The sequence below is a fragment of the Phodopus roborovskii genome, unplaced genomic scaffold (assembly GCF_943737965.1).
Source record: "Phodopus roborovskii unplaced genomic scaffold, PHOROB, whole genome shotgun sequence".
Lineage (NCBI taxonomy): Eukaryota > Metazoa > Chordata > Mammalia > Rodentia > Cricetidae > Phodopus > Phodopus roborovskii.
The window spans coordinates 11,190,001-11,214,632 of record NW_026126563.1 but is presented as its reverse complement, the minus strand read 5'-3'; the positions used below and the strand labels follow the sequence as shown (position 1 = coordinate 11,214,632).

Below are 24,632 nucleotides of genomic sequence, written 5' to 3'. Positions count from 1 at the left end.
GGTGAAGCTTGAAGGTGAGAGAGAAGAGAGAGAGAGAGAGAGAGAGAGAGAGAGAGAGAGAGAGAGAGAGAGAGAGAGAGAGAGAGAGAGAAGCCTTGTCCCAGCTCCACTTGGGCTGACAAAGGCTGTCAATTATGGGCGGCTGGTGGGGACGGTGCCTGCCTTTGTCCTCCCAGACATCTGCTACACGTTGCCTGCTGCCAGTTGGCGACAGCGGCTGACAGCACGTGGGAACAAAGAGAGAGTCTCGACCCACTTTTCAGCCTTCAGCAGTGCTGGCTGACCCAAGCGGTGGCCAGAGGTGTGGGAGGCTGAGCGGCAGCTGGAGACAGTGAGGAGTGGCAGAGATTCCTCCTATAAAGCTCTACGGGGGATGGGCTGGAAGGCAGGGGGGTGGGGAGGACTAGAGAGCTGAGGCCATCGAGGGCAGGGGGCGGGCGGGTGACCATCAGGACAAAGAGACTGCTCAGGCTGGGGAGCTGCACGGGGAGCTCTTCTGAGGGATGCGACCCCCTCCTTGGCTGGTTCCAGGCTGGCCACTGTTGCTGCCTGCCTCCTTGCCCATTTCTTTTTCCCGCCAGGGCCACCCCTGTCCTTTCCCCTGTCCATCTGGCCCTGTGCACCAGGGCCCCAGCTGCCCACCGGCTGCCTGCCAGGCCCCTCTGGCTGTCAGGCTGTCAGTTTCTGGATGGTCCTGTTGTAGTACTGTGTGATGGGGGGCGTCAGAGGGTTCCAGCTGTTGGCATGGAGCTCGATGACCTCCAGCAGCAGGGACCGGGTTAGCATGGACTCTGAGGGGCATAGCATCTTATCTCGAGCGCTGGCTAGGAGCTCCGTCATCATCTCTGGAAGCTGCTCCTCCAGAAGCCGGCCTGTGCTTTGTAGCTGTGGGTGAAAAGTGTGGTCAGGATGGGACTTGGACCCCATTATATGCCCCCCCCCCCATCCTTGGCTAGGTAGGCTGAAGGCAAGGACCAAAAAGATCTGGATTGTCCTAGGGACATGCAGATCCAGGCAGGAATAGCCAATGGGGAGATGCTAAATTTAACAACCATCTGCCAGCAGGAATGTCGGGAGCCAGGATATTGCCTGCTGCCCAGGCCTGACATCAACTCACGAGGAACTCACCTCTTGTGTCTTTACCCCAGATCCTCCCCTCCTACAGGAAGCCTTCCCTGACTGCACTTAGCCCCTCGCTTGACCCCGTGGTCTGCTCCCTCGGGTGATTAGGTACCTCGTGGTCATTTCCATTCGCCAGGAATTTCTCTAGAAAGATTAGTGATCCTTACCTATGTGTGTCTGTGTGGGACGGGAGGGGACATGTGGTCTCCTTTCTAACTCCAAACCTATCTCTAGCTACAAAACTGGCCTCTGCCCACATTTGTGATAATAGGTAGGAGAGAGATATGAACTGAAGTATATGGCCAGTCAGGAGATCTTGAGAGAGGGAGGAGAGAGGCCTGGCCAGGAGAAGCGCTCATCTTTGACTTCTGGCAGGTCCCTGACCTTGTCCTACCTGCTTTTCTAGGCCCCATTTCCCACAAAGCCTTTCCTGACCTCTGTGACCCATCCTGACTCCCTCCCTTGATTTCCATGGACATATACTCTATCAGCACACTCTTCCCATACATTCCCCAGCCTTGAAGCCATCTAAAGGAATGGACCTTGTCCTATCTTTCTGTCCAATCTCCCCAAGCACCATGCAAGTGCCCAGCTGGAACCCAACACATAAACTTCATGACCATCCCATCCAACCAAGGCTCTTGGCACAAAGCTCCTGGGAATGGCCTGTGCAACCCGGACAGACTTCCTGAACATATAATATGCTCACTGGCATGCACAGACTGGGTCCTCATGCTAGAAGGTTCCTTTCTATGTGTGCCTCTCAGAGTGACTCTGGGCTATTTGTAGAAGGCAAGGATCTGCCCCAGCACCCAGCCAGCCTTGGAAGGAAGATTCCAGAAGTTTCAGTGGTCAGTGGCTGCATCTTGAGATCAGGAGTCTTCCAAGAGACTAAGCCACTGCAGGAGATTCAATCAAGCATTTGGCACCTTCTCCTAATTACATGCCATGGAAGTGAAGGGAGATCTTTGGGGGCAGCAGGTCACCAGCAACCTCTTGAAGTCATTAGTGTGGCATGCCTGATCCAAACAGCAGGAGGTCTTGGGACAGGGAAGTGGACAGTGCCAGCCTGTGTTGATTCCTCTAGGGAACAATCCGTGCCTAGCTCTACAGACATCCTGGACCAGTGGGCTGCTCTACTGGTAAACAAGTGATTCTGATTTCCCCGACTGTGAGGCCCGAAGGTGCATGAAACTGAGGTTAGACCATCTGAGCCCGCCCACAGCTCACCTCCATGGAGCAGCAGAGGACAGCGTCTTCCTTCACGTCTTGAGACTGCAGGAGCTACAGAGAAGAGGGCAGAGAAGAGTCAGGCCGAGCGCCATGGCTAGCCGCCAGGCAGGCCCCTGTCCTGCTCATATCTGACCCAGCTTTGACACTGCTCATGCCCAAGCTCTCCACTGGGTCAGGAGCCAGGGCCTGGCTATGGGAGGGAGTTCGGCCATCAAACTCTCTTCACTATTGGTACCACACTGCAGGCTCAAAGCCACCAGCTGTGACTCATCACCAAGGAGTGCTTTTTAACCAAGGCCATGGCTAGGCTTCCTTGACCACACCCCACCACGTTCTCCTCTACCTATCCAACCTGTCCACTCAGCGCCTCTCTTCAGAAACCGAGACACAACTCAGCTAACATAAAATTTACCATTAAAAAAAAAAAATTTTTTTTTTATTTTTATTTTGAGAAAGAAGCTCACGTAGCCCAAGCTGGCCTTGAACTTACTACATAACTGAGTTGACATACATTTCCTGATACCCCTGGCTCTACGGCCTAAGTTTTGGGATCAGAGGTGTACACCACCACGTCTTGACTTTTTTCCCTTTGAGACAGGGTTTCATACTATATTCGCAGGGTGGTCTCAAACCGGTCATGCTCCTGCCTCAGCCTCCCCAGTGCGGACGCTACATGTGACTCACATTCGGCATTTTCAGTCTATAACTGCATGCCTCACACATATCTCAGTTCCAGGTCTGCTCTCTGTATTCTTGTCCCTGGAGACTCCAGGCTGCCCCATAACCACAGACCTCACTGTCTTACCCTACTCAGGCCCCGCCCACACATGACAGCCCGGTGTGTAACTGATCGCCTCTATCTACTCCCACTGACATCGGCATCTTCTTCCTCCATCAGAAATGAAGCTCAATAAGCTCGGGGCCTTTAATGTGTCCACCATTGTCCCCAGCCCCTGACACAGGTGCTAAGTAAACAGAAAATATTTGCCAATAAGAGTCTGTGGAGCCGGGCGGTGGTGGCACATGACTTTAATCCCAGCACTCGGGGAGGCAGAGGCAGGCGGATCTCTGTGAGTTTGAGGCCAGCCTGGTCTACAGAGCGAGTCCCAGGACTCCAGGACTGGCTCTATAGCTAATGAGAAACCCTGTCTGGAAAAACCAAAGACAACCAAGAGTCTTTGGGAGGCAGGAAGAGAGCCATTCCAGCTGGCAGTACCAGTGGGAGGCAAACAAGGGCCTCTGCCTTCAGGACAGAGCGACGCCAGCCTTGGGACGCTAACGGTGAGGGGCGGTCATGGCACATCTCACACACCTCCCTCGTCAGGAAGGACATGGTGGAAAGCTACAACCGGCTATGGTGATGCACACCTGTGATAGTAGCACTCGCTGTGGCAAAGGAGTGCGGAGTCTAAGGCCAGTTTGGGCTACACAGTGAGAGTCTACCTCGAAACAAACGAAAGCTGGAAATCAAATTGCTGTAGAAATTACAGCCAGGTGGTGGCGGCTCACACCTTTAACCCCAGCACTCAGGAGACAGGGGCAGGTGGATCTCTTTGAGTTCAAGGCCAACCTGATCTATAGAGAGAGAGTTCCGGGACAGCTGAGGAACCCTGTCTCAAACAAAACAAAATAAAAAGAAATTACTATAAGTAAGTAAAATGCTGCAGGAATTTCAAGGAAGGCAGGAAATGAGGTTTCTAGGGGAGAAACCTGGGGAGTCTGAATGTTTGTGGGGCTGTTGGCCACTGTGAAGGGAGGAGGAGGAGAAACTGGGGTCTAGAGGCAAGGCGGGCTCGCGATGCCTCACGTGAAGGCTATTGTGGCAGCGATAGGCGTCTCACAGGACATACAGGTGTGTGCCTGGGTCATGTCTGGTCCTGATAACAGCTTCTTTGGGCCTGCAGTATCTCCCCACAAGAGTATGGCAGGTTTGGTGACAAGTGAGGTAATGTTACAGGAAATGCCTCGAAGAGCCAGGGCCTGAGAAGCAACGGCAACTTGAAACATGCTGTCTCTAACCCTGGAAAGTGGCCTTCCCCACCTCTGGTTCTGCTGCAGGGTGCGCCTCACGAAGCTTCAAGGCCTGTCTGCAGAGTGCTTTGACCCCTGAGCCAACAGCTCCTTCTCGTTTCTTCTACCGCCCAGGGCCTGCTCGCCTGCCTTTGGCCTTCTGTGACAGGGTGAGGCTCTGCTGTCTGTCCCTATTCCTTCCTTTATTCCTCTATTCTATGTGACCTGCATTATGTTCTGGGCTCCCTACAGACCACAGTATCACTTCTATCCTGGCAGGGCCTGTGTCCCTCCCAAGTAGACTGTGGGAGGGTGCTTTCTTCCAACCTTATCTCTTACTCGGCTATTGGGAAAGTCTGTGCTAAGCCAGAAACCACATTGTCTGATAGGCTCTGTTGCACAGGCCTGCTGGGCTTTCCCAAGGAAGTTACCGAGGGCTGTGTCTCTCTTCCTCTTGTCCTCACTGTGGCCACACAGTACAGAGTACATGAGGGAGAGGCGTGGCAGATGGCTCGGTTGGTAAGCCCTTGCCTTGCAAGCCTGAGGACCTGAGTTGGATCCCCAGAACCTATGTAAAAAGGCCAAGTTTGATTGGGCACACTTGTCACCTCAGCCCTGGGGAGGCAGAGACAGAAGCTGGGGTTCAATGGCCTACTTGTGTAGCTTAATTAGTGAGCTTCAAGTTCACTTAAAGAACTTGCTTCAGGAAATAAGGAAGAAGACACCTGACATCGACCTCTGACCTGCTCACCCCTGAGATGTAGACAGGCTTCTTGATGCTGCTACCTGCTAAACATGGATGCCTAGATCCTTTAGTGATGACTGCAGAAAGAGCTCCTTCGACCCCCAACCCCCTTTGGCCTCTGAGGGTGGCTTGCTGGACTTTAGATAGTCGGGAAGTTCCCACTTGCTGCTTTTTGTGGTAACAACAGGCTCGCCCACCTCATTCGGTGACGGCTGCTTGCTTCACTGGAAACCCTTTGCGTATACCGATGCCGATCCATCTGTGGCTCCCTAGCATCCAGTCCTGGACATTCCTTCCCTTAGTGGGGATTACAGACACCCTTCCAAGTACAGGCACCCTTCCACCTTGGCCCACATCTCCTGTTCCGTGTCCCATTTCTCCAAGTCTAGGTCCCCAGAGGGGCAGCTAGGTTTTGGATAAGAGAATCCTGTTTGTATGTTGAGGAGAAGAATACTTCTCTTATTTATACGTATTCTACTTGGGAGTTTTCAGGAGAGAGTTGCTTGAACTCAAAGATTAGTCTCAAAAAGGAGTGGCCACCTGAATAGACAAAATACTTATAAAAGCAGAGAAATCCAAGTGTCCATCACTGGGGAAGAGGGTAAACAAACGATCTGTGTCTACAAAGGCTCTAAAGGAAGTTGTGCCACGTGCCATCACTTCAGTGAACCTTCAAGACACTGCGAGACGAAAGTAGCCTGGCAGAAGGGCAAGTACAGCACGGGGTCCTGAGAACAATCTAACTCATAGAGGCAGAAAGCAGGTAGCTAGCTAACAGGGACTGGGATGCGGGACAGGGACTTAACTACTCAACACAGACCGGTTTTCAATGGGGGAAATACAAAGGCTGTAGCTTGTAGGGATGATTACAGAACGATATGACTGGGCTTAATACTGTAAAAGTATACTTAAAATGTTAATATCATGTATATTTTTTCACAACAAAGAAATGGTTAAAAAAGACAGTGACCAGAGCAGGGCTCGCCGGGAGAATGGACTGTCCTGAGCCACCACGTTTAGAAAGAAGGGCTGCACCAGCGGAGGTGGTCCAGTCTCTGGGTGAAGGTCTGGGTGGGGAAGAGGCTACCCTTCATCCAAGTCTCTGGCATGGAGAGGGATGTAGGCGGGCTGGGGCAGGCAAGCCGCCCGCACCCTTGCACCGTGAAATGTGTTTCTTGGACGAGAATCCAAGGCAATTGTGCGAGCCCACACAGTGTTTGTTAGGAAGCGAATGCATTCCTGTGCTATTGTCTCTGCCGGAGCCTTGTTGTGGGCACACCCATCACATCCTCCCTCAGGGAGAAGAAGCTGAGGTGCTCAGCCAGGCTGTGGGAAGCCTGACAGCAACTAGAGAAAGAGCATCCCTGAGTCCCCAGGGAAGGGCCATGGGGCATGGGCATGCTGCCCAAGGCATGCCCAGGATGGAACCAGGCTAGCTGTTGGGATGCCGGCAGGGAGAGGAAGAAAGTTCTGACCGAAGGGGTTGTGAGGCTGCCCCGATGGGGCTGACAGGGGTGAGCAAGGAGACCACAGCTTTCTGTCTGGCTAGTTAGGGTGTCAACCTGAGGCCTGCTGGCCAGCCCTTCCTGACCACCCAGAGCTCCTCAGGCACATCCTGCAATCTTGGAGAACAGACCCTGCTGCCTCCTACAGCCAGCGTTGGCCCTGACCCTGCTGTCAGTAGCACTGGTTCTGGGTGGGCTGGGGGAAGCAAGGGAGGTACAGGATGAAGAAGTTTATAGAGTACAGTGGCTGCCTTGCTAGGGACCGGAGCCCATCAGAATGCCCTGATTGGCTGTGTATATGGAAGGGCCAAGGCTTGTAAGGACGAAATCAAAGCGTGGAAGAAGTTGAAGGCCAGAAAGATTAAAAAAGAGATCAAAGGCTAAGAGGGGTGGGGTGGGGTGGGGGACGCCCACCTCCCGACAGTGGAAAGAGAGAGAGAGACAGAGAGAGACAGAGAGAGGACAAGAAGACACAGCCCCAGCACATGGGAGGTTAGAGGGGGCTCTTCACACAGCCACCTGCACTGTAGGGGGTGCCTTTCAGTCCGCAGAGCCTGTCCATCCTATGCCTCTGCTGGCTCTGAACCTGCATCACAGCCAAGTCCAAAAGACAACACAGGAACCGATACTCATGGTAATGACCTTGAGTCATCAAGAAGAGGGTCAATTACATCTGGCTCTCTCTGTTCAGGGAGACAGATAATCCATCCGAGAAAAGCTATCATCAAAAATGTGCAGCAGCCTGGGAGTCAAGATCTGCCACAAGCCAAGAGTCACCCGGGGCATGCCACTTAATCATGCCCGTGCCTCGGTTTCCTTACTCGAGAACGGGGATAATATCTGCCTCGCTGTTTCGAGCGTCAACTGAGATAATGTACAGGCAAGAGCTTTGAAAAGTGCAGAGCCCGGTTCAAACACAAGGTGTTATTAGTATGATTACATTTATATCTTTATAAACACATATCTTCCCTGCAGATCCCAACACACGTTGTACTCTCGTGACACTCTTGTGGAGACAGGTAAAGGCCACAGGCATTATTATCTCTACTTAATAGACAGAGAAACCGAGCCTCAGTAGTTAAATAGCTTGCATAAGCCAGACAGACAGACAGCGAGTCTGATCAGAGCTAGACAGAGCTCAGAGTCCTGGGTCAGCATCCTTCTCCCAGACTAGGTCATTTGCAGTCTGAAAGCTGGAACTCATAATTCTTAATTCTGCTGACTGGTGACAAGACCCAACCTGGGCTTTTGCAAGATTCAATTGATTTTGCCTGCTCTTTGATTGCACCAGTGACATCTGTTTATTCATCAATACACAGTCCTTTCATCCATTGACTTACCCATTCATCCATTTACCCACTCATCCCTACCTAGCCATTCACCCACCCTTCTATCTACACATTGACCCACCTGCCCCTCCATACACCCATCCATCAATTCCCCCATCCATCAATTCACCTATCTACCCATCCATCCACCCACCCACTCATCCATCCATCCATGCATCCATCCCTCCATGCAAGTATCCACCTACACCAACATTTAAGGAACGTTCACTATATGCTAACTAAACACAGTGTAAACACCATGATAATGATAAGACTTCTAACTTAGTAGAGAAAACCAGAGAGACTTCTGCCAGGCATATGGGATTAGATCATGGGGTGAATGGTGGTAGTGGAGAATATTCTAGGGATTTTGCAAAGAAGATTATACACAAGCTAAGACTGTGAGCAAGCTGCATTCACTAATGCATTCACTAATGCACCTAAAACACAGAGCACTGGGGGTATGGGATGTAGCATGACAAAAAAGGCCATGGCCACATACTGACGAGCTCTAGCTGCCACACTACGAAGTTTGATTTTTTTTTTTTTTTTTTTTTTTTTTTTTAATCTCAAAGTTCTGGAGAGACCGTGAAAGATTTTAAATGGGGGACTAGCAGATGACATTTGCATTTAACAAAGTTCCTTTCTTGCACAGAGACTAAACTAGAACCTCAGAGTCCTGTAAGAGGCTGTCACGTGACATTGTGGTGTCTTAGATTGAGGCAGGCATAAAGCGATGATCATGTCAATGCGAGAGAGAAGAGATTTATAGTGGGGGAGGCACATAGAAGCTGGCTGCTCCCAGGCTCAAAGGGCAATGCCACCAACGGTACGGGAAGGTAGGAACTAAAGAGCTCAGTGTTAGGAATGCTGAATTCATGGTCCTTAGGGATGGTCTTGGAAGGTGACTAGTGGGGAATGGCTACCCGGCTCAGTACCCAGGATCGGCCAGGCCAGCCAGCGGTGTGAGTGAGGAGACCTGGGAAACACATGGGCTATGACGAGAAGAAGAGGGCTCTAACCTTGGAGTCTGCTTCGGCTAGAGGAGAAGAGAGGAGGGACCGTAGGGGAAGAAGAGGAAGTAGCGTCATGGAAGCCAAGATTTCCAGGAAGTACAGGTCATCGGGTCAAATGGTTGCAGAGGTCAAATACGATGAACAATGACCTGGACTTAGAGATTAGGAAAGAGAGGGTAAGCTCTACTATGACGACATTGGTGTGTGATAGATGCAGGTGTAAGCTGGGGATTGGGCCTGGGGAATGGCAGGGAGGCCCAAAGTACACCTAGAAAGAATATAGCTTTGCTTTCTTTTTACCCTCCATCTGTGTCTTCCTCCCCCTCTCTCCAGTTTCTCTTGTTCTCCTTCAGACCCTGTCTATGGAAGAGAAAAGGAGGCTATCAAGAGAAAGAGAGTAGTGTTGGGTTGACAGGAATGTGTGTGGGGGCAGGGGGATCTGTATAGCCTGTTTAAAAATTTCTGACTGGATTAGATCGGACAGTTCGGGGAGAGGATGATCAAGTATGTGGGTCAGCCTTGGATACGAGAAGGGATCTCTTGGAGATGGAGGCAGGGGCTGTGCCGGTGCCTATGTAGATGCTCATGGTGCTCACCCTGGGGTAAAGCATGCCACATGTTCGTTTCTTAGCGTTACCAGTCTGTGCGGCCTGCACTTCAGATATCCCCCAAGAGGGAAATTTCCCCTAAATCACTGTCTGTTACTCTAACAGGGAGTCTTGGTAGGGTGACCAGGGTCACATGTCAAGGAAGTGCCTGCTTCTGCCCTGGCATCCAGTGCAAGCCTGTGCCCGAGGTCTGGCTGCCAGCCTTCTGATGGAGGCGAGCAGACACCCTAGCTGTGGACCAGGCGCCCAGTGGGAATAATTAGTTTCCTTCTTGCCGAGCTTGCAAACCTCCCCTACAAAGTGGCCACACTAAATGTCACATGGGGGTAGTGCTTCATCCCACAGTTGGCTCCAGGGAGTGGAAATGTAATCTGGAGCCCTGAGCAGACACTGAATCCTTCTGTAGACACCAGAGCCAGGGGCCACAGCTCCAGTGGCTCCTCTTGGGGGCCAAACTCCGGTCAGTGTCCTGGATAGGAGGGATTTCAGATCAGAATCCCTGTAGCTGTGAATTTCCAGGACGTTTGGGGGAACACCAGCCATGTCTGCAGCCAGTGTGTCGTCCCCCCCACCCCACCCCACCCCCAGGTTCCCTTCCCAGTCCTTTCTGGAAACTGCTTGTCTTTTCTGTTTTGAGTTACCCCAGCACCAACCCATTTCACTTCAAGTGTGAACAGGAGACAGGGAGGTAGCTCTGGGGCTTAACCCTTGGGGGGGGGGGCTCTTGAGTGTCACTCTGCGTCTCTGGACTCCTCACCTGTAACCTGCTCCGCATTTTCAATGCTTGCTTTGGGGTGTCCTGTGTGCATTGTAAATCCCTCCCAGCCCAGCTACACACAACCTAACCTCTCACGCTAGAAGGGAGAAACAGGCTAGAAGCAAGATAACTTCCCCTGGGGAACCCAGAAGGTAGGAAAATGGGATTTGAACCTGGGAGTAGTCTGGCTTGGAAGATAACTACTGCCACCCAGTGAGCTGCACAGGATTAGGCTGAAAAGGAGAGGCCAGGGAGAGGCCGTGCCTGCACACCTGGTTTGCTGAGGATGCTCTCAGCTCGTACCTCTCTCGTTTGGGAGCCTTGGTGGCAGGGACATTCCCTTCTCCAGGTGGCCCTGCTTTGGATAGAGTTTCACAGGGCCACGGAGAAAGGTGATTCTATTTCTTCCCTAGGTTCGGAGTCTCCCTTAATCAAATGGGGCTGAGCGAGAGCTCCTGCCTCTCTCCGAGGCTGCTGATGGGGAGGGAGGCTTGGGGCCGCCAGTGTTCCATTTCTATCATGGGGTGCTTACCATTGGAGAGGAGGAGGAGGATACCTGTATCCTGGGCCTCACCCGAGGTGCCGGCCACCCCCACCCCTCCCACCCCGTCTCCATACAAGGAACAGAGAGACTGGGATGCAGTCAGGGCAACTGGCGCACACTGCTCTCTGCAGCAGCAAATAAAGACGACAAAGGAGACATTCTCTCAGCTGCCTGTGCAGCAGCACAGCCTAGGGAGCCAGGCACAGGGGCCATCGCTGACTGTCACCCCTCCCATTACCCTTGGAAGGAACGGAATAACTGCAGCTTGGGTCTGACTCAGCACCTAATAGTTCTGAGTCAGGGAGGGTTACGGCTGGCTGGGGGCCAGGCCTGGGGCTCTGGGTGGGTGGCCAGACTCCCCAGCCAGGGCCAAAGTGGGAACTCCTGGGTCTGTCCCACCATGCTGGGACCCTGGGAAGAACAAGGAGAAAAGCAGGACAGTGGAGGGGGCCAGTCTGCCCTCTGCCTCTAGCTGGGCCTCTTCCCTGCCCTGGCCCAGGCCTCCCCCACCTCCACCCACCCAAGGCCTGGTCTTGACCTTGCTGGCTTTGCAGGGAGGGTGTGACGGCCTCTGGGTAAAGGGACCTAGCTGCTGGAAAGGCATTTTCCGCTTTCTAAAGTAAACAATCAAACAGGAAATTAATCGAAAAACCCACATCAACGGAAGGTTCAGGTTGTGATTTTCACAGCCCCAGAGCCAGGAAATTCAAGGTTATAGTTCCCATAGCAACTCGCCTGTAGAATGAGTGGCTGCTGGGTTGGAATAAGACCTTGAAGAAGTCAAGCAGGCCAGTCCCGCCTCCAAGGAGCATCCCCAGCAGCAAGTCTGACTGCCTGATCTGAAGTAGGACCTGATGCATGGGAGAGCTGCAAGCCTGGAAGTGCTCTTGGTGTTCGCACACGGTAAAGGCCCTTGAGCTGGTGGTCGTAGATTTCTGGGGGCCTCACACTATTCTATGCTGCTGTTTTTCCACAGCCTATGAAAGGGGAAAAATTCTCAGAAAGGCTTGCCCACCTCACAGGCTTCATCCCCAAGTGAGTGGAGGCTGTACCGTGCCTGTCTTCATTCACGGGCCCACTTACTGACATCTCCAGCCCACCCCAATGGCCGCAGACTCTTCTCATTATTGACCTAGGCCCTATCCCATGGCCAAGTCTCCTCTGAGAAACATCTCATTTGAGTGACAGCCCAAGAGGCTTCAGAAGCAGCCCCCACACCCCTCTGCACACCTTTAATCCCAGTACTCGGGAGGCACAGCCAGGTGGATCTCTGTGAGTTCAAGGCCAGCCTGGTCTATGCAGAGTGAGCGCCAGGAAAGGCTCCAAAGCCACAGAGAGAAACCCTGTCTCCATAAAACAAATAAAATAAAGCAAGAATTAGCTTTGTGTGTCTTCATGGCTCTGGCTGATGATAATGAGGTAGTTACTGAACCAGAGGCAAACCCTTCCCTTTCAAGTGAGGGGCGGGAGGGAGTTGGGTATCTTGGGTGGGGTTTTCTTTTGTACAGAGGAGTCCCTACTAGACAGGAAAGGACAAGACGGTGCCGCAGCTCAGCCTGTGGCTGGAGGAAACAAGTCTGGAACTCTTCCCTAAACGTCACACAGTCCTTCTGCTATGGCCACTGACAGCCCCCCGCCTTACCAGTGGGACCCAGAAGAGCAACAATTTCCAAGCTGTAGCTGTGGCTTCCTGGGCACCAGGCCTGTGACAGAGGGCATCCAGCCACCTGCCCAGCTGCCAGGCTGGCTCTTTAGCCAGGGCCTGAGGTGAGCAGGGCTGGGGCAAGTGAGAATCGGCGCCGGCCCTGGAGACGCAGTGTCTTCCTGATTTCCTAACAGGCCCAGCGCCGTGCCAGGGCCCGATGGGCAGCTAACCAGGTCCAGCGTCACTTGCGAAACTGTCCTTTCCTCTTATGGAGTGAGCTTCCCAGGGGTGGCTATCGGCTATCTAGCCACTCAGAGTCACTAGGCTGGCTGCAAGGGCACTAGCCAGGTCACACCGCCTGCCAGGCCTCTCCCTTCTCACGTCCCTCTTCTCCTCATGCAGCAGCTCAGAGACAGCATGCCTCCTTGGGGAGCATGACGTTCCCTTTCACAACACCAGACAAATAGATTTAATCACTAGAGATGCCAGGGAGGTGACCTCAATAGAGTGGAGACATCTCCTATCTTAAACCCGAGGAGCCTGCAGCAAAGAGGGGCCACCCACTTGCCGTAGAGGAAGCGGCTCCCAATGCCTAGGGGCCCTAACTTATAGATGGAGGCCCCAGATAATCTGGTAGGCTGTTCCACCCACCTTTCCCTGAATCCACCAGGAAGACGCTTTTTAGACTCTTTGTGGCCAGCCTGCATCAATACACTGCAATCTGACCTTCCAATGGTAGCAGTGACAACCCATCTCAGATTCTACGGGAGTGGGGTACGAAGGTGACCAACAAGGACCATGAGGGACAGTTGTCACATGCTGACCCATTCATCTGCTATGGGGCATGCCATTTGGAAAGGAAAACCAAACCAAAAACAAAACAAAACTTTTTTTTAAATTGTATTAGCTTGCTGCATTTAAGAATAAGCATTAAGAAATAAAATTAAAAAAAAAAAAAAGTCCTGGAGAGACAGAGGCAGGCAGATCTCTGTGAGTTGGAGGTCAGCCTGGTGTACACTGCAAGCTTCAAGATAGCCAGGGCCACACAGAGAAACTCTGTCTCAAATAACAAGAACCCCAAACCATAAATGCCCATAGCTATCAGGGTGTGCTCTCCGGTGATGCAGCAGGTGTGGTGGAGGAAACCACACTGCACAAGCCAGACTGAGCGAGGGCTGTCCCTTGGGTGACAGAACTCGGCTGGCTCCTCGGTGAGCAGAACAGCCGGGCCTGGGACAGGTAAGCTCTGTTAATATTGTGAGAATAATAGGGCTGCGCTAAAGGCGTAATTAGCATTGTGCTCAGGGTGGCAGGCACCCAGCAGAAGGGCAGACAGGCCTGGGCCGAGAAAAGGGCCTGGGGCCACTTGGGGACCTCAGAAGGGGTGCGGCGAGTACTCTGCCAAGTCCCAGAGACCTGGAGATAAGAGAATTTAATTGGCACCTGGAAATGTGTTTGGCTTTAGAGCCTTACCCTTAGCAGGGTAGAAGTTTAATAATGGGGCGGGCGGCACTATCACAGTTGGGACGATCTTTTCGGATGAATAGTCCTCAAGTCAATATCCCTTTTCTCCATGCCGCCTTTCTGTGTTCATCTGACCGCGTCTCCAGGAGATGAAGTACTTAGCTTGGCATTTCTGTCACCTGGCCTGCTTCCATCAGGGCCTGCCTTCTCCTCCCTCCTCTTCCAGAGCTCTTTCTAGCCAAGCTCATCTGTTCACAGCCTCTGGAGCTGTCCTGTCCTCACCTGCCTCCAGCTTCTGACTGTCATTCCCTCGGCTGGGCACACCTCCTTTCATCGAGACCAACCTCCCGAGGCTCCTCCCACCCCTCCTCTCTCCTTCTCTTCCTCCTCGTCTCCCTCTTCCCCTGTTCCATGAAGTCTTCCTAAATGCCTCCTCTAATGTCCTTTGCCAGGGGCTCACTATTCATGTTCCTGGAGGCAACGATTTGGTTTCTCCTAGCCTGGTATCTGCAAAGGCTGGATTTCTTCACATTGTGCATGCTGGGTTTGTGCCTACCTGGTCCTCTTGGAAGACTAGAAGACTGGGTCTGAAAGAAAGCTTGGACTGTCAGAGGCAGTGCTACTCCAAAGGGCCCCTTGGTGACCAAGGGGCTTAGAGTATGGTAGATCCTGCCTTCAACTTCTTCACAGGAGGGAAAGTATCCATTATCCACCCATCCATCCACCCGTCTGTCCATCCACCCACATACCCATCCATCCACCTAACCATCCATCCATCCATCCATTCATCCTCCGACCCACCCATCCATCTACCCACCCAGCTATCAACCTACTCATTCATTAATCTATCCACACATCCACCCACCTACCTCCTCATCCATCTACCCATTTATGTATCCATCCATCCATCCATCCATCATCCATCCATCCATCCACCCATTCATCCATCATCCATCTATCCATCTAATATAGAAGCCCAGAGCCTAGGAGCTGGGTGTCTGGAATGCAGGCTATAAAGGAAGATTGATTCTGATCCTCACTCAGCACTCACTTAGACTGTGTAACTAAGTGGTCATGCCTTTGGGCCTCAGCTTTATAAACTGTAATGTGGGCATAGCAATACTCTCTTCCTGGGTGGGCTGCTGCAGGGACGCAGACTGACACTCCACATGGACCAGTTGGAACATAGCTGGTGCACAGCGAGCTCAGCTCAACCAGTGGCAGCCCACCACTCATCACCACGTGGACATCACAGGGTGCCGGTGAGGGGGCAGGCAGAGCTCTGCGCACCTATGTGGGGGAGGAGGCTCAGGCAAGTCTTCCCTGGGGAGACAGCTTTCTGGGGATAGCAGGGGAAGAGTGGGAAAGGATAAAGAGAGTGTTCTAGGCAGGGGGCTTCCCTCCAGTGGTCTACAATTTTGGCAGAGGGGATGGAAACAGGATGGGGGGAGGAGGAGGGAAGTGTGGTTAGCACACTGGTTAGTAATTCAGGCGGAAGGTACAGAGGCCTAGCTGAGCCATAGAGAGAGAACAAAGTGACCAGGTTAAATAAAGACAATTGCAAAAAGTTGTCTACAGTCCCTGGGACCTGGCAGGTTCAGGATGGGACAGGGTGAGAAGCAGAGACAGCTCTGAGCGAGAGATGCCGACTTGGGGAGCAGGAGGTAGGTCCATTAGGCATTAGCTGTCAGAGGGGTCTGTGGACAGGTTAGGACGCAGGGTTGGGGAGGTAGACCCACGGATCTGGAAGCACAGGTCTGGGGTTTGTGTGGTTAGTCTGAGGGAGGTATTGATCCTGAATAGCTCCTGGGATGCTACCTCCCGAACCGCTGCAGCTATGGCTGCCCACCCTGGGCCATAGTCAAGTCTCTGGTCAACTCTCCCATACTGTACTGTGTCCCTGTGGCTCTGAGGAGGTGACCTACGCTTTGTGAGCCTGTCTAAGGGTGCACCCACGAGTGTGTACACACTCTGCTTGCCTACACCTGTGCTCCAGAAGTGACCAGGAAGGACAGTAGCTTCAGGGAGACACATCTCCATGTTGGCAGGAGGCTGGGGAGTAAGAGTCCTCTAGGACCAGGAGGGAGGAATCCCGCCTAGCCTGAGCAAAATCCATGGGCAGGGGCTACATGGACCACCACTCAAGCGGTCTGGACAGAGGATCTGGCTGGGCCATAGGAGCATGGAGCCCAGGAGGGGTCCTGGTGGAGAGGCAAGGAAAGTCCTCACCATAAAGGAAACTCCAGGGTCCTAACCTATGGTCATTTAGACCAGGGGCACTCAGCAGTAGGTGCCTGATATTTGTGTCATGTAATTCACTGTTGTAGCAGCTTCTTGTGCAGAACAGAACACTCTATAGCATCTCAACTTCTCCACCATATATCACCAGAAACCCTTAATAGTGACACCGCAAAATATATCTAGATCTTGCCAAATATTCATAGCTGAGACCTGCAGCTGTACATGGAGTAAGGTCCAGCACACCCATGCCCTTCTGTGTTCATATGGGCATTTGTCTACAGAGATAAGAATGGCTTTCACATTTTTTCAAATGTTTTTCTTTTCTTTCATTTTTTTTTAATGAGCCTTGGTGTCTTTCCCAAATGTGTATCTATGTGAAGGTGTCAGATACCCTGGAACTAGAATTACAGACAGTTGTGAGCTGCCATGTGGGTGCTGGGAACTGAACACGGTGGGTCCTTTGAAAGAGCAGCCACTGCTCTTAATCGCTGAGCCACCTCTCCAGCCTGGCTTTCAGGTTTTTAAATGGCTGAGGAAAATGCATTTGGCTGTACTGTAAAAATGACACGGAATTCAATTTTCAGTGCCCATAAAAAATTGTGCTGGGATAAGTCATGCTCATTCATTTACATTTTTATTCATAAGGCAGGCATGGTGGCACCCGTCTGTCGTCAGCTCTAAGGAGGGTGAAGCAGGAGGGTTGCTAGTTCAAGTTCAGCCTAGGCTATGTAGTGGGTCTCAAAACAAGAACAACAATGATATCATCTAAATGCATCATCTATAGCTGCTTTCAGCTATGACAGTTGAGCTGAAGCCAAAACAGTCCTGTGGCATTGGTAAATACAAGTAACTATCCTTTATCCAAAATGCCTGGGATCAATCGTATTTTGGGTCTGAGTTTTGTTCTTCTTCTCCTTCTTCCAATTTTTGAATATTTCATATCCCTGGGTTATCTTGGGGATGAGACCCAAGTCTAAACACACAGTTTATTTATGTTTCATATATACCATATAGATGTACAGCCTAAAGATAATTCCATATAGCATTTAAAATAATTTGGTGCACGGGAAAAAAAAAATTTCATAGTATGGAATTTTCCGCCTGTGGTTTCATGGAGTTATAAAAAAAGTCTAGGAATTTAGAGTACTATGGATTTCCAGATAATAGATGTTTAACACACATGTTGGACTTAACAGGTCCAACAAGCTGTTGGCGTGGTGGGCAGAAGCCACCCAGGGAGATAGCTTGTAAGGAGACTGCTCTGCAGAGCAGAGCAGTCTAAGGGTTGCTGGAGGGGGATGTGGGAATAAGGGCAGGTTCCTCCCTTGAACTCACTGATGTGAAGAAACCACCACAGCGGGGTGCATATGACATGAGATAAGACAGGCTCATCAGAGGGGACCCTGGGAGGAGATGAGGAGGTCTGGTCACTCTGGAGTTGGGACCATGGCCCTTGTGGACAGACTACCCAAATGAGGCGGACACAGGCATGCCCCCTGGAGCTGCCAGGCAGTCTGGTCAGTCTGTGGGCTCCTAAGAGAATCTAAGCCAGCTGAGGCTATGCAAGCACTCTTAGATAGCAGCTTGGGATGGGAAGACAGACACTTAAATCCGGCTGTAGGATTATTTTAAATTCTTACACTATTATTTGCGTTTATGTAGAAATGACTTTCTCCAGCTCTGTGCTAACTTGGTAACCAAATTACCAAGGGAGTCTGCAAAGGGGCGATTTCATAACATCTTTTTAGCTTTTCTCAGTCGGACATCTTTGAGAAGGCTTTTTACTTAAATGTAACACATGCGAGAATGTGCCTGAATCCTAAGTGTTTGGGTGTATTTCCATAAAGGGAATTCCAGGTCAAGAAATGGAGCCAGACTGGCTCTAGGGAGCCTGACCCCTAGGTACTGCTGCCTGCTGAGGCTGGAGCCTGGCCCTGCATTTGGAAACCCCAGCTCTATATTGAACCCGGGGCAGTACAGGGGTACTAGGGGCTTCGGTGTCTACTCTGTTGCCTGGCTGCACTTTCCCAGCCACACCTGTTCTGGGCCACTCTCCTGAGGCTCTTCCTGGAGCATCATCAGGTTCTGGGAATTGGTGGGGGCGAGGAAGGTGTTTCTGATGACAGAAATTCGGATCTGAATGAGACATCTCTAATGTGCCCAAGGACACATGGCAGGAAGGGCATGGAGCCAGAGCCTCTCAGCTCGCTATGGTTTTTTTTTTCATGCCGGAATGGAAGCCAGGTGTCGCACATGTGAAACAGGTGCTCTATCACTAAGCGACACCACTCAGCCCCGCGTGTGACTTTCTTGGCAACACTGAACCCTCTGAAGATTGATGGACACTAGCTACCTCTCCCAGAAAGATGTACACACACAGACTCACAGGTGTTCACATCCAAACTCAGTGGGTTCGCAGAACCTGAGGGCCGGCACTAGAGTACCGAGTGTGTGGCTTTAACACTTTCTCACACTAAATCATCTGTGGAAAGGCTGCAGGGACATGGAGGGTGAGCTCCATAGGGTCGTCAATACAGGGATGACTCCTATCTCATCAGGAAGGGCATGGGCCTCATGGACAATGGAATGGTTAAGAGATAAGCCAGGATGACCAAGAATGTTCTCTACGGTGTCTCGGACACTTGGCAGGTTGGATTTCTCATTCCTGCGAGAGCTAGGCAGCTCTAAGGGCTTCCCCCACTTTACTGAGGAAATGGGACTTGCCAGAGGCCCCAGACAACACCAACAGGGTAGGATCTTTAAACCCCCTTAGTCTAACGATCTGATGTGGGATTTTTCATTCTATTGCCCCCCTCTCAGAGGGCGATTTCAGCTACCGCTGGGTTCTGCCCCGCAGATCCCCACAGCTGGCCAGAGTTTCTCATGAAGACAGATCAGTGTACCCAGCTCTGCTAGTGGGAAATGACTCATTAGAGCCATACTGGGACTCTGGGGACACACACGCACTTCCCGTGTCTCAGATTGAGCTTTGGGCAGTGTTAGCTGGCAGGGCAGATCTCTGAGAGTACCTAGAAACTTTAAAAAAGCTTTAAAAAAAAAAAAAATCTAGTTCTGCATTCCTGGGAAGGAGGAGTCACTGCCCTGGCTCACATGACATTCCTGTCACCGGGGCCTTAGTGTTGCCATCTACAAAGCAAGGGTGGAGGCTGGACTGGACTATGGTACCAGGATGAGGTCCTTTTGCTACAGCATCTGCATGCCTGGGAACCTGTAAATTCTCCCGATGACAGTAATTCTCACTTTAATATGTAGTAAAAATTTCTGCATGGGGATTTCCCAGTTGAAAAACCACAGATCTAGATCAGGGTCGGTAAACTACAGCCTCCAAGCGGATCTGGCCAAGCCTTGTTTCTCACAGTCCATGAGCTGAGAACTGTTTTTATATTTCTAAATAGTAGGGGAGAAGCTTAAAGCCGCCTTCTTTCACAAGAAGATGCTGCGATCACATACAAATTACACACAATGCAGATTTCAGTGTCACATGAGGCACAGCCACAGTCCCAGCTGCTCCTGAGCCACAAGGACAGTAGTTGCTTGTTGGATATGGTTGGACTTGACTTTGCCCGTTGGCCCTCAAAGCCTAGAATGTTTACTATATGGTTCTGCTGTTCTATATGTTCTGTTGGTAGGCTGATCTGTGGGAAGGAGAAGAGAGGAGAGGAGGAGCGGAGGAAAAATGAACCAGCACAAAGAAGCCTTTTGAAGCCAAGGGAGCCCTGCTCTGGGCTGAGCGACCCTTAGCCTTCTGCACATGGCCATCCATGATGCCTATAAGTAAACGTGAAATTTCACTTCAAGAGTAGGGGCCTCGGGTGGAAGTCCCCTGCCCTGCCCGGAGGACATGATTCAGGCAGCTAGGCTTTTAATAATTCATGCGGGGTTTTCTGGGTAGCAGGGCTAATGACCTTCCCTACCCCTTTCAAACAGCTGGCCTCCCTATTCCTTCGTGGGCATCGGCTTTTCTCACACCTCCTTGCCCAGTGGGCACGCCCCTGGAAAGGTCACTTCATACCCCATGCCCTCTAAGACCATGTGGCTATGACACGAAAATCCATGGGGCTGAGCAGGAGTATGAACAGGTGGACGAGGCATTTGGCAGTGATCTTCGTGGGAAAAGACTTCCCTTTCAGAGTACCGAGGGCTCCCCCTGGTCTCCTACATTATAACCCACTTCTTCCCATCAGTGAGAGGCCACCATTATTCCCCAGGCACCACCCCCCCCAGGCCTCCTGCTTATAGGGTTAGCCAAGCAAGTCTTGACTCCAGCCCTGGGATTCCAGGTATTTCCCAGCCGCACCTCATCTAATTGCTTTCCAGTCAGCTAACCCTTGGCCACACCCTCAGCTCCAGCCAGGCAAGGCTCTTCAGTGTGGCCAGCAGAGTTTCTGAGACTTCCCATGGCACTGGGCCAAGCCCAGGGAAGCCTCTGGGCTCCCCTTGCCCAAACCGCATCCTCTCTGCCCTTCCCCACACCTCAAACTCTCCTCTGACTACCATTTCCAAACCAAGCAGAACGCAGGCCAGCCCAGACTCCAAACAGCACACAGTTCCTTCCTTTCCTGTCCCCAGCCCCGAGGAATGGTCATATCTCCCTCTCGGTGAAGAAGTACAGTGAGCCAAAAAGGGGAATTATACCTACAGCTCTGGTCTCTGGGCCAGTTGTTTTCAGCCTCGATTCAAGGATAAGTAGTTACTGCGCGTGTGTTTGCATTTCCACCGAGTGTTTGTACTTCCTAAGTCTAGCTTTCAACCCTGGGGGATCAGATCCAGCAAATACTTCCATGTTTTAAGGGAGAAGGTCTTAATTATAGAAATGGTTGCCCTAAGTGTCAAGCGGGCAGGGAAAGAATGGGCCAATTGTGCCTTCTCCATAGTAGGGAGCCACCGGCGGCTGCTGGTACTGACCTCCACTGTGCGTTCTGCTCTGAGCCCTCTCATGAAGAGTCACCCCAGTCAGGGCTCTCTTCCCACACTGTCTATCAGGGGTTGGAGGGTTGCTTTTTTGCAGAACCCCCATCCATGCCCTCTATACCAGGAGCTGGCTGTGAGCCTTGGGGTTCAGCTCTTGCTGCTCCTCTCTTCCGCTAGGTGCCCAGAGAGAGGGAAGTGTGAAAGCTGTAAGCAGTATACTTCTGTGATGTTCAGCATCCAAAACTGGTCCAAGAGCTTGCTGATTCCCAGAGCTAGCTAGCCCCATACCTGGACCAGCCAGGACTGTAGCCACCAGCCACATGTGGTCTGAGCACTCAGTTTGGCTCAAACTGAGCCTTGCCTGCTCCATAGATTCCAGACTTAGTTCACACCCACACAAAGAATATCCAAACTATTGATGGCTGGAGTAATCTCGGCACTCAAGCTGAGGCAGGAGCATAGAGAGCTTGAAGCTAGCCTGGGCTACAGAGCAAGGCTCTGTCTCAGAAAAGAAAAAGACGACAACAACAACAAAAAAATTCATGGGTAACTTTTTTGGTTTTCAGGGACAGGGTTTCTCTGTGGAACCACCCTCGCTGTCCTGGAACTCACTTTGTGGACCAGGCTGGCCTCAAACTCCCTGAGGATCAGCCTGCCTCTGCCTCCCAAGTGCTGGGATTAGAGGCGTGTGCCACGGCCACCACCACCACCATCTCCCAGCTGGTAACTTTTTTTTTTTTTTTTACCGTTGATTACATTATGTTGAAATTATACTTATTTGGATACCACTGATAATATAAAATTTAACCTGCCCCGCTTTGGGGGGCTTTAACTGTGGCTACTTGAAAATTGAAAATTGGGAATGTGGCTCCCCATGCATTGAAAGTGGGCAAAGGCTCCATAGCTGAGATTCTATGGGATTGGTGAGAGCTACAAGGCTTCTCAGGTTGTCTGTGTTTGTCCTCTCCCGGCTGTGCCATCCTTCCACCCTCCCTGGTTTACCCTCCTTCATCCCTGGCCTCCAAGGGGACCTCCTGAGCCTGAGGTACAGGGTGGTGCCCGAGTCCAGCTGACCTACAGCAGGGGGTTACTAAATACTCCCTGGGGAAGGGTTCCTACCGGAAGACTCCCGAAAGTTTGGTTGCCCCCTCCGTTCTCTCCTGGTGATCCTGGCTCATGGGAACCTCCTGACTTTGGGCAGATGAATTAAATCTCCCAGCTAAACGGAGCCAGATGTAGGTCTGAATACAGACAGCTGGGCTGAGGGCTCTTTGCCCCAGGTCCCTGACAGCGGGCACAGTGTACTTCTGAGTTTCATCTTTCTCTTCTCCGAGGTCTGGGCTCATTTCTAAGAACGGCTTGCAGGCAGTCTGACATGCTTCTCGTTGCCTCTTCAAGGTTCTGCCCTCTTTTCTGAGACGCTTCCTTGGATTCCTTCTTGAAAGGCTGATCATTGTTTCTGTCCGCTCAGTCTAGACTTGTTGTTTCGTTATTTTCTTCAGTGAGTATTTAGCCTGTACCTACTGCCTGTCAAGCACACTGGGGACACAGCTATGAATAGATACATTTCCTGCTTCTAGAGTTCCCACGGTGGTAAAAAGCAAACAGATTAACAAAGAAATCCTAAGGTGACACCAAATACTGTGGGGGCTATGAAGAGAAAGATGGTAGACAGAGGACAGTGACAGGTAGCCAACTGGGGTGTGACTGAGTGTAGCCAATAGCCAGGACCCTTCTGAGGAACAGAAAGCTACACAGAGATTGGCATGTCCAGAGAGCAGGCAGGCTGACTGAGGGAGCATGTGCAAAGACCCTGAGACTTACTCTATTGACTTCCTTCACTTGGGTTCTTCTTACCAAGAAGATCTTTCACTGTCTTCACTTTGCAGAGGTGGGGTATCCCTCAGACAAGGAACGACACAGAGGGAGGAAGTTTGTTATTAGCAAACCTACTAAGTGTTATAACTTAAGAAAAGCAGTGTTCCAGAAAAAGAGAGAGAGAGAGAGGAGACACCATGAGCAGAGTTTTTTGTTTTTGTTTTTTTTGTTGTTGTTGTTTTGTTTTTTAAATTAGGGAAAGGGATCATAAAAAAAGGAAAGGGGAGGGGGGACCAGCCTCTGAGGACAGGAGCAGCAGGAAAGAGGAGAGGGACAGAGAGAGAGAGAGAGAGAGAGAGAGAGAGAGAGAGAGAGAGAGAGAGAGAGAGCGCAAAGGTGGGCAGGGCCCTTTAAAAGGGAACATAGTGAATGTGCACAGGTGATGCTCTTAGTGGCTGCAGCTGAGGGCGTATCCTGTCAGGACCCCAAGGGCAGGCCAGTACAGATGCTTGAACACTAACACTAAGTTACAGGTATTTAATTCTGCAACTGACAAGGACCCTGAAGGCCGGGGAGGGCAACCTGCTGGAGTGTGTTAGCTTCAACTCCACCTTCGTTGTATGCACCCTCTTGCTGAGAACAGGCTGCTCAAGGCTTCCTCTTCTAGGGCTCGACACGGGCCTAGAAGTCACAGCCCTGTCTGTACCTTACTGACACAGACCTATCCAAAAGGACCTGGACTCTAGCTGGGTCTAAACAGATAGAAAGGAGAAGGGATGGTTCCTGGGTGTCTCTCCTAGGAGGACACATCTTCCCAATGCTGTTTCTGGCCCATGGTGGGGATGACACAGGGCAGTGGTGTCAGCTGACTGTGAACTGTGGGTCTGCAGAGCTGGCACAAGCCAAGAACATCACAGGTGGGGGATTGTCACCTGTGCTTCAGGCACCACCAACTCTCAGCACAAGGGGCGGCTTCCTTGCCTTTGAGAACTGGCTGGGCCCTAGGAAATGGCAGCATTCCTTCAGGCTGTGCCCAGCCTACAATGACTCCATCTTATAAAGCAACAACCCTGACTTGAGTTACTCCATTTTGGGGATGAGTGACAAGACAGAATGACTCCATAACTTGTTTACACGAATAAATAACCACCACTTGCTAAACATCAAGAAGTACAGACTAAAACGATTAGTTTGTGCCCATCCAGAACCACACAGAACTGTATTAAATCAACATTGGAAACATCAAGCAGCAGGAGCTTGTCAATTATCCACATGTACCACCACCCCCTCACCTGAGAATGTAAAAGGATGGACTGGAACTCCTGAAGACTGCAATGTACGCAGGACTCTGATGAGTCACCTACCCACTCATCCCAAGTTGTTCAGGTGGATTACCACAGCTAAGGGCTCCTGTCTTTGGGTCTAGCTTGAAGTTGTTCAGGTGGATTACCACAGCTAAGGGCTCCTGTCTTTGGGTCTAGCTTGAGTGCAGTTTCTCCTTGGAAAAGGCCTGTCATGGGGACCCACACCTGACATCTCTGAGCCTGAACAGCTCTGAGCCCCAGGCACTCTGAACTCAGAAGGGTTGGATCCTTCTTAGCTGCCTGGTAATCTTTCCCTCTCTGAGGAGTAACATGTGATCTGAGAGTTGGTACTAACAACTA

The 24,632-nt window shown here is 51.4% G+C and overlaps 1 protein-coding gene across 3 annotated transcripts in view; it reads right to left on the bottom strand.

Moving 5' to 3' along the window:
• Nucleotides 1-469: 469 nt before the first annotated feature.
• Nucleotides 470-24,632, bottom strand: part of Ctif (cap binding complex dependent translation initiation factor) — a 226,012-nt gene continuing 201,849 nt past the window's right edge. For all 3 annotated transcript variants that reach the window (XM_051201994.1, XM_051201993.1, XM_051201995.1), the window contains exons 11-12: nt 2,353-2,406; nt 470-885 (exon numbers count right to left, since the gene is read on the bottom strand). In XM_051201994.1, the coding sequence (XP_051057951.1) occupies nt 670-885; nt 2,353-2,406 (270 nt within the window). In that variant the 3' untranslated portion in view covers nt 470-669. The remainder of the gene's footprint in view (nt 886-2,352; nt 2,407-24,632) is intronic.